The sequence below is a fragment of the Haliotis asinina genome, chromosome 7 (genome assembly GCF_037392515.1).
Source record: "Haliotis asinina isolate JCU_RB_2024 chromosome 7, JCU_Hal_asi_v2, whole genome shotgun sequence".
In the NCBI taxonomy this organism is placed as follows: Eukaryota; Metazoa; Mollusca; class Gastropoda; order Lepetellida; family Haliotidae; genus Haliotis; species Haliotis asinina.
In genome coordinates, this window is record NC_090286.1 from 31,166,360 (window position 1) to 31,177,133 (window position 10,774).

General features: G+C 38.7%; 1 protein-coding gene across 1 annotated transcript; it reads right to left on the minus strand.

Annotated features, from left to right (window-relative positions):
- Nucleotides 1-508: 508 nt before the first annotated feature.
- On the minus strand, nucleotides 509-8,197 carry LOC137290690 (ribosome production factor 1-like). The gene is made up of 9 exons (XM_067821769.1): nucleotides 8,045-8,197; nucleotides 5,194-5,250; nucleotides 4,796-4,876; nucleotides 3,389-3,484; nucleotides 3,004-3,157; nucleotides 2,438-2,520; nucleotides 1,881-2,059; nucleotides 1,439-1,565; nucleotides 509-716 (listed from the first exon to the last, which is right to left on the minus strand). Exons 1-9 carry the CDS (start codon nucleotides 8,189-8,191, stop codon nucleotides 675-677), a joined length of 966 nt encoding a protein of 321 aa, XP_067677870.1. The 5' UTR covers nucleotides 8,192-8,197; the 3' UTR covers nucleotides 509-674.
- Nucleotides 8,198-10,774: the final 2,577 nt, after the last annotated feature.

Here is a 10,774-nt window from a genome sequence, read left to right on the forward strand (position 1 = left end):
AGTGACCAATGGTCTTGGTCTACATCCAGCGTTCAAAAACCATATCCAAGCATTTTAAGTCTTGGCATAATGTTCCTGTGTTTATATCATTATGAATGGATATTGTCAGTTTGTGGTCTATAAGCTGGCCCACACTGAACAAGGGAATTAACCATGTGGCCAGTTACATGTTCAGGTTTGACTTGATAGTCTTTGTTGCATTCATGAATACTGTGAGAAATAAAGTGGTTCTCTAAAATCTGAAGTAGACTAGAAGTGAATGATTCTTCAATGTATTATCAGTGCTCAGCACATTTCCACTTTGTCTTTGCTTGATGGGATCAATATATAGCTGACGCTCCAAAAAGACATAACATCCTTTCATAAACTGGGATATCAGGATACCACCATGTGTAAGATCTGACAAAAAAGTTTGGTGACAATGGTGACGTTGAAAGAACTGCTTGTTGACTGACATATATCACCATTCCAAAAGAACATAAGACAAATATACATCAGCAACTGAGGAGATATTTTAGAGAGACATTTATTTACATTCTGTACAGTAAGGATGCGTCAGTCAATCCTCATCACGTGGTAATGAGTCACTGACATTCAAAGCTGGTTTGTGACAGTCCAAAAATGTCTTTTGTTTGGGCAACATAACCAGTCATTAACTGCACCTGGAAGTGTCCTCACAAGAAGAACTTCCTCCTGCTTGTGTCCATTTCATGGCGCTGAAAAAATAAAGAAATGTAAGGTACAAACATGATGTGTTGAATTGTGGGATGTGCACCATCTAAACTGTTACAGTACTGGCATATTCAAATCATTAAAGATGTAAAGCATATTAAGTAAGGGATTTAACTTGAGTCCGTTATTTGAGGTTCCCTGGGACTCATAGTGTTAATTTTCAACGGTCATGGCCCCATTTCTCAAAGAGACTGCAGTGCTAAGATGATCTAGTCCCATGCTTAACATATATTTACGGCTGTGGTAACTCTATGATCACTACTAAACAGGGACTACAAAATGGGGGTCCCAGATACCTAGTTGTTGTCTACGCTATGTTGTAATATTGTTGCAATTCTGCTACTGTTATTGTATTGTGTATCATGGTCATCACATTGTTACATTAATCAAATTGCAAATAATACCATAATCCTGCTAGTAGCAGACTCAGTGATAACTTATTGTTACTTGATCAAAATTTTTAAAAAAGTATTTGGACATTTTATGAATCCCTATGCTAATGATTTCATTGCATTCATTGTCATTATTAATGAGTACAGGACACAGGAATTGGTCCCATAAGTCCCTGTTATATGTACATTGAATTGATCTTGCTGTGCTTATGATCCTTCATATTATTTAACCAGTTTAAATAGTTTACAGTGAACTTTGTCATCAAGAAAAATATTGTGTTGTGTTTAAGTTTCATATTCAAGAGAACAAGTACCTTATGTATCCATTCATATTCCCCATATTTTGAGTCAAACGTTCCTTTTTGAAGTGACCTCAGCTTTAGAGTGAATCTTGGACCTAATTCACGAAGTCCAACTTTCTTTGAATTTCTAAATTCATATCTGAAAGTATGAGAACATCATTACAGCATGCATTGAAAAGCATTTTCTACACATATCTGAGTACATTCACATCATCTTATTGTCTGGTCTGGTTAAATCCATTTTGAGCTGGGAACATTTTGAAGTTACCAGTCCTGATGTCTTGCTTGGTTTTAGGATGATTTCATACACTGTATTATGTTATTCCAACTATCCCTGCTACTCTCAATGAACTCCCTGCCACAGCATGCATTTAGCATGTAAAGTAACTTACAGGCATTAATGTATAAAAGCATTAGGACATCTCAAACAGTTAAATATCTTGAACATTATCACCTGTGATGCCTGAAGAATATGAAGTCTCTCTGGTTATGGAAGGTGGCCACCCTCCGTCCATGGAACTCTGGGTCATGTGGGAAGAGGGAGGCCAGGAGGCGGCCAATGGTGTGGCCTAGCCGTGTGTTGAAGTTGTTCAGCATCACCTCTGGGTGGTGGTCGGTCACACGGCCTACTTTCTGCAAATACAACCACTAGAAATCAGCAGACTTATAAGTGTAAATAAAGCAGTTTGAAACTAAGGGACTCATAATGTAGGGCTTTTCTCTCTCTTTTTTTGTGAGCAGGGGGGGATGATGATTTTAAGGAGGGTGGGGAGTCACCCATTTTGGGGTTTTTATTCTCTCTTCTTTGTTTTTTTCATAAATCTGGGTAGGGGCGGAATTCATATTGTGCACACTTCTCCATAAACATCATCATCCTACCCAGACACTCGCCAAAAGATAAATCATGAAGGGTCCCTATGTTCACATACTTGTACATGCATCTTTGAAAACATATTCAATATACATGTGGATCATATATTCCTTATGTTCGAGAAGCCATGTCAGACTGACCTTGATATCTGTTGTCAGTCTAACACTAGACATCTTGAAATGTGCTGTGGGTCCGTCTGGGAGATGAGAGATTACTAAACCATCCAACACAGTCAAGGGTAAAATATCAAATACCACTTTTAATAGGCAATAAACATTGTCAAAGCAGGCTTGAAATTTGAAAATGTGAAGCTTGGTAAATATCAGGATTCTCTCAGTATGAATTATGGTGAGGAAGTTATTGTCCAAGGAGGCTTGAAATTTGAAACTGTGAAGCTTGGTTACATATCTGTTTTTCAGTGATACTACCATTGATCAAACAGATCAAATTGTTTCAAATGGGAAACAGGTCAAACAATCCTTATGTTCTTGTTTATGTAAACCCCTAAGAACCGGTTTCCATTGACGTTATAGAATTTTGTTACAATGGAACAATCCAAACTCTATTTTCAATTAGTGAAACAAAACTAATTCCTTACCAAAGAGGTAACTGATTATTCTATGGTTCAATATCACTTGAAAATGAAACGCTCATCAATTTATCCTGACAAAGAGTTCTTTTCAGCATCTCAGCTGAGCAAGGATACTGGGTTCCTTTCTGTCTTCATTAATGACTAGAATATCAGTGAAATCCTTTGCAATTGCTCGAGGGATTACTTTCTTCAGATCTAGTGCCCTCCGTTTGTAAATCTCAATGTTTGGAATAACTTTCTTCAACTCTTTGCACAGCTTTCTTGTTCTCTGGAAACAAATCATGTACATATTTAGAAAACAACACAAAAAAGATTCAGGTAGACCTCTGTCAGTGTAAACAAACAATTACGCCTACAGGTTTTAACTGATATGGGTCATGAACATGTAGAAAGTAGTTTACATGATACATGATGATATCTTTAAGAAACTTCATAAACAATTACATACAACCAACATGTTCTGAACTCTAGACTGAAAATACTTCTATGTGCAACTTACAGAGGTTGGTCTGTCTGTTGTTGTGAGAAGAATCTTGGGGGTTGTCTTTCTATTGAAGTATGATGACATTTCATCTTGAGACTCATCTTTCATAACCTACAATAGGATTACAACAGTCAAGGAATATATACTCATGGACAAATTTAAGGGAACGCATGAAATAGCTGTGGCTTTTAATCTTTGAAACAGTAAGAGAAAAGTTCATACAGATGAAAAGGCTTATGTCAAGTGATGAAAATCAATATCGGGTGTGTCCCTCATGTCTCTGGAGAACTGCTTGGCATCGTCATGGCATGCTGCGAATGAGTGTACAGATGGTACCAATCAGAATTCTATGCCATTCTTCCTGGAGAGCCATGAAAAGATCGTCCAAATTGTTGGGTTGAACAGGTCTGTCCTGAAGATTCCAAAGATGTTCGATGGGGTTAAGGTCAGGACTTTTAGCCGGCCATTGCAACTCCCGGACACCTGCAGCCCTCAGTCTGTCCCGACAAACATAAGCAACATGATGGCGGGCATTGTCATGCTGGAACTCGAACATTCGACCTGCTCTATCCGCAAAGGGGATCACAAGTCTCAAGCCCTTGTGTTGATCAGTCATGTTGATTCCAACCAATGGACAGCAACTTTTGTAGACCAGCCAATTTAAGACGATTACGCACTGTACGTGAACAAATTCTGACGTTTGTTCTTCGCCTGAATTCCGTATTGATGTTGGAGGAGGATTTGAACCTGTCTCGCAGAGCAATAAGGCGTAGGGTCTGGTCATCCCGTGGGGTGGTTTTCTTTTTCCGTCCCCGACCGCACCTCATTTTGACGTCACCAGTCGCTCTATAGAGATCCCAAAGTTTGGATATCACGCTAACAGACTTGTGAAAAGTTGTTCCAACCTGTCATAATGAACTTCCACCATTAACCATGCCAATTGTATCCCATTTCTGTGCCAAAGTTAAGTACTGTCTCGCCATGTTAACAATGTTTCAACCGTTGTGTTTGACAGTGCAGATACATGTTACATGTAAATCTAAGTGCATGTAACTTTAGGAGCATGTTGTGCACGGAAAGCATTATGGTGAGTTTGAGTGAACTGCTCTTCACGAAAACGATAATACACGGCGCTGAACTCAGTAAACAAAAATTTTGAATTGCCCTAAGAAACATGTTCCCTTAAATTTTTCCATGAGTATATATTGTTCTTTCAAGATCAAAGGACTGTTTTGGATACAGTCATAAACACAAAGAACCAATTACATTGCTCAACAGAAAAAATTAATGAGATAATTAGATCACGATCATAATAAAATTAATAATATCAACAAATTTTTTTAAGCAAATGACACAGCGTAAACATGATACACTAAGATGATGCATAACTGGAAACTTAGCATTGAAGTCATAAAAACTAACCTCTTCATCCTGGGTGTTGACCATTGTCTCATCAAATACACGCATACTCTCAATCGTCTTTGGCACCTTTTTGGGAGGAGCCTAGATGAACATTAAGGAAACTAAATGTATATATGCAGCCAAAATATTTAACCTGATCCAAATGAGAATTTATCAATTTCATGACTACATTTGCTAATAATATTAATAAATCTGACAATTTTGAAATTGGACTCTCATGCCGAAAAAAGGTAAACACCTTTTGAGGCTAACCGCAAAGAATGGGAATGACACTGACACAACTGGCTTTAAAAAAAAAAAACAAGATAAAAGTGAAAAACAATGGTGCAGTCTCATTCGAAAATTGGATTCTGTTTTGTTATAACAGTTAATTGGTGTTGTCACATTGGTAGACTCACCTCTTCGCCCATCGCTTCAGCCTCTTGTTTCTCTCTCTTCTTCTCTTTCAGCTTTGCCTGGAAACCATAAAATGTTAAACTTGAATTAAAAAAAGTAGGTGATATATCCTTTATCACTCAAGGTTTAAATGATATACAAGACAAAATTTACGTTTTTGGCTTACATTGCCGAAAACCCCTCATACTAGGATATTTACTAAGAGTTCATTCAGTTCTTTTGCTACATGCTTATCATGATTAAACATAGTAAATGTCTCATCGTTTCTGTATTTTTTTCATTTGATAAAGTTTCAACTTGAAGCCTGATTCAATTAATAGCTGCTTCACATTCACATTGCTTTTAGATCAGTCGTTTTACTTATGATTGATATCTGATATACCATGGTGTAACATGTTTTCAGGGTAATAATGCAAAAGATCATGATGTAAATTATTGTATATCAGTAGATTAAATTCCATAACTATCACGTTTCATGAATTTATTGTAAGAATGCTGTCGTCCACTGGTTTCCAATGCAGCAAACATTACATGACGGTCTGCCAGCCCGAGCGGGAGAAGTACCATGTTTTTGTGTTACTCGTTATAGTGTGGGGTCACGACCTTAAGTTATGTAGAAGCCCTGGTGATGCATACTTCTCTACAGAAATCAACAAGTACAAAATGACCTTTCAATAAAATATCAAGCAAACTGGTCATTTTTTTTTTTGAGTGCTTTTTTGAGAAACTTCTCAAAAATAGACATATTTACAATTACAGGTAAATTATTCAATCATGTGCACATTCACTCGTCTTGTCTGCATGGCATGCAGTGACTGGGACAACATAACACGTCATGTCTGCGCAGAACAGTGACATTGCAGCAGAATTTTAAATGAACACAGTGGTCACAAGCCGGGTATGAATTCAGCAACATGGAAAAAAAATATGTAAGAGATGGCCAATTCAGTCCTCCCTTGTTTTTTATTACGTCGACAACATTCCAGTAGAGTCATGTGATGTTTATGCTTGGCTTTTCATTCTATCAGACAATGACCCGTTTGACAAGTTACAAGCTTTATTTCAATGGTTTTGATCACATTTATGAAGGCTGTGAAAGTGCATTACGTTCTAGGGTAGAATTTCAGTACTTTGATAGAAGCTTAGTTAAAAACTTCTGTGAAAGCTGGATATTTCAAACATTGTGCGTAGCGCTGTCATGGCACTACAATCAAGAAATCATGGGTAAAAGAAATACCCCGAAAACATGGTACGGCATGGTAATGAAAATGAAGCATACATGCATATTAATTTGGTTCCATCAGGGATACTCTACAACAGGGATAGGTCACTCGCTTGCTTTCTTTACCATTTGTACTAATTAACGTGTGCCTCATCATGCTCCAATGCACACAGTGACTTTGCTCGCTCCCAGTGCAACTTCAGCTGTGTTTAACCAGGCAGACTATATAGAGTATATATGTTGTAGATTATTCCTGTTTTAATGGAACTTCAACCAGTTTATCATGTTTATTGTATCAGTCGGAATTTTACAATGAATGAATGAATTATAGTAAGAATTAAGAGCAAGAATTATGTGAATGAATGAACGAAATAAAGAAAAAGAAGTACATATGTGAATGAATGAAAGAATAAATGATACACCACAGCCTTCCCTCCCAAAACATGTTAAAAAACGCAAAAGTATCGCAAGAACACATGTTAACATCAGCTGTCCTTTTAAAAAATCTACTTTGAAACATTTTTGTTTACATTAATAATTTATTCACATATCTTATTGCATGTGGGGAACTGAATGGACAAAATGTTAACTGACACTGTCACACTGCCCTCAAAAATAAAGTGTAAAACTATCACAAAGCGTTCTAAAACACCTTTCCAGTTTTGTCAAATAATAAGATCAACAAAAAAGAAAGAAGTTATGGAACTATAACTCTCAAGCATCAATGGCTAATCAGATCAGATTGCCAATATGTCACACAACTCAAATAAACCCTGACATTTTGTTTTTGATTATGGAGTTATCACTATTACTTTCAAACACATTTCACCTGATAGTATATTCCCCTCATATGAATTAAAGGTGTATGTGAAAGATGTTTTTGAGGAAGTCACTCGGAATACTCAAACAAAGGCATATAGCATTTCAATGGTGAAATGTCATATTCTACACACACCTCAATAAGTCAATTACACCCTAACAATTATTTAAGTCATAAAACTGTCACTATTAAATACCTTTCAACTAAAGGTATGTTCTCCTTCTAAATAACCGAATGTGTGAAAGATGTTTTTATCGGCACAATTTAGTCTATCTTCGTGGTGAATCAAGAATAGAAGCCAGTGAGCTATAACTTACAGACTTGAAACTTTACTACAAATCTACTGTCCTAATATGGACACTAATACCAATCATTTGACTTAAACTGATGTGACAAAATAGTGAACCTATATTCTACATGTTGGATTACAGTTGTTCTAACACTCTGCGAACTTAATCAGCCGTTGAAAAGAAACCAGGCTCAATCTTAAATACTACGCTGCCACCATATTCGCTACACTGGTTACGTAACGGGGAGTTTCTTCTCCCCCTCTAAGGCTCTCTGGTTCCATCAAATCCATCGGAAACATTACGATCTGCATGACTTGGATATTTGGATTGTGATCCGTTATGTTGCTGACAATAACCTCTTGGAAAAGACATGATAATCAAGATCTACCACAGCCGAGAGCCGCCATGCGGTCCTGTAATGACTATGTAGTCAAGATACATGTATGTCTTCACCGCGTCACGGCTCTCGGCTTCATCTACCATCATTTTATAGAAATGAAACGAAACTTCGTATGACATACTTTACGTTTCGCAGCTTTCATTTTACGATATAACTCAGACCGTATCTGTTTGTTCTTAACACTTGAGATGTTAGGCCGAGGAACCGTCTGTATTTCTTCTTTTTCATCTTTACTCTCTTGAGTCACGTTTTTCCTTCTCGACGCCATCTTTGAGAACTGAACATTTAAAGTGTGGACTAGGAGGGTTTCCGGTGTTTACTGAAACGAAAAACGATTTACAATATGTGATCAAAGAGTAAACGTGATATCCTCGAAATGCTATCGAAGTATATTAGAAGCAGCACAAAACCCAAAAATATTCATAGTTTGCCAACATCGCCATTTGCCATCCGTCCGTGCCATTCTGCGGCGAAACGAGCAGAGCACTGAGCAGGGCGAGTTTTGACTGAAATAATTTGAAACACCCGTAAAATATTTCTTTTCACCCCTGTGGCCGTCGGGTTTCTGTTTGCGACATAAAATGAGAATATATGAATCGAGAATAATGAACTGGTGTTCGACGTCTCATGCGAGAAATTGTAAACTCGCCAACATGCGGTTGATGTAAAGGGTTGTTCTCTATTCACCTACACCCCAATTCGCTTAGAGTCTTAAAACGAACAAACCCGTGAAGGTTCGGGGTAATACATGTCCTTCAGTAACCCAAACTTGCCGTAAGAGGCTACTAACGGGATCAGGGGATTACGTTCAGTGACTTGGTAGACACATGTCACTGGTTCCAACTGCACAGATGCTCGATGCTCATGCCGCTGAACACTGGATTGTCTGGTTCAGACTCGATTATTTGCAACCGCTGTCATATAGCTGAAATATTGCTGAGTGCGGCGTAAAACTAAACTCATTCATTCGCTTACTTAAAACAACATTTCATGGTCCGTTGACTATTGATTATGTATTGATAAACGAGTGTCACCCCCTGATCTAAATATTGAGCTCTTCTTCTTGAAAGACAAAAAGACCGTATTTTAAAGATTCATTTACTTCTGGTACTTCTCATTTTCCGATCACAATGTACAAGATAGTGCAAAACATACACCTAAGTCCCGAGACTAGGGCACTTGTAAAATTTTCCACCAATACATATCGTTTCGGCATCAACAAGGATACCCGTCATCTCTTTGATCACGAGAATTAACATCCTGTTGTAAGCAATAAAAACTTTATAATTTGTATCTATTAAAATTTTGTGAGTACTCAAATTTTCATTGTAGATCCTTTGAGTGGGCTGTAAGAATCACGAACACGTTGTCTCAGTCTAGTGAGACGTCTGGGTCTATTTTTCATTCACCAGAGGAGGGTGGTTGTGTTCTTTGACGGAAGATATGTGGGCGCCAATGGTACTGCATTTACCTCTTATATGACGTATGTTGTACGTACTTCCAGTGTGTGACTACTTGTCTCACAACATTCAATCCATACTTCTGACCATCCTGAAGTACCTGTCTTTCTTCTTTCTGAGACACAATGAACTCTGCCCTATTCAGGTTAGCCATTGAAGTACCTGTCTTTCTTCTTTCTGAGACACAATGAACTCTGCCCTATCCAGGTTAGCCATTGAAGTACCTGTCTTTCTTCTTTCTGAGACACAATGAACTCTGCCCTATCCAGGTTAGCCATTGAAGTACCTGTCTTTCTTCTTTCTGAGACAAAATGAACTCTGCCCTATCCAGGTTAGCCATTGAAGTACCCGTCTTTCTTCTTTCTGAGACACAATGAACTCTGCCCAATCCAGGTTAGCCATTGTGTTTTACAATTAAGCCCTTATCCGAGACTTGAAATATTTACCTTTACCAACGAATGTTGATATACAGTACCCCCCCCCCCCCCCACCACACACACACACCACCACCACCACCACCAAAAAAAACAAAACACGCAAAACCCAAATATCAGTGAAAATTTGATGTTATTCAAGGACGTATAGGTCAGCGGAAACCAAAGATACGTAAATGGAATTGTGTGGAGCAATTCATTGCTATCTTATCCATATGTGAATAACAGTCACCTGCTGTCCACCAAGTGGACCACCTCCAGCTGCTACCACTGCCCGACACCTCCTGGGTACAGATCGAATCAGTCGTTGGATGTTTTGTTGTGGAATCATTCATTATTCCTCTTGCAGCATGTGGAACAACTGTTGAAGATTCTGTGGTGGATTATGACGTCGACGTACCAGTCTATCGATCTGTTCCCGAAGGTGCTCGATTGGGTTTAGATCCGGGAATCTGGAGGGTCAGGGGAGGGTACTGATGTCGTTATTGGCTAGGTACTCTACGGTGGCACGTGCTGTGTGGGGCCTGGCGTTGTCCAGTTGGAAGAGATACCGCTGACGATCAACAAGGGGAAGGACGTGCAGACGGAGAATCCGGTCGATGTATCGATTGCCCGTAAGATTGTCTTGGACAAGCACAAGTTCCGATGTGCGGGTGTATGAGATTTCTCCCCACACCATAACACTTTCTCGACCGAATCTGTCCACTTTTCTGATACAGTTAGGAGCAAAACGTTCATGACACCATCTGAAGACACGGTCTCTACTTTCACATCGTCTAAGGAGATAACGGGATTCATCGCTGAACCAGGTTTCCAGTTTGCCAGGTTTCATTGCAGCACCGTGTTACGCCATCTCACTCGTCGACGTTGATGTAGTCGTGTCAAGGAAGGGAAACGTTTGGACGTTTGGCACCTATTCCTACTCGGAGACGGTTCTTGATTGTCTGATCGGACACT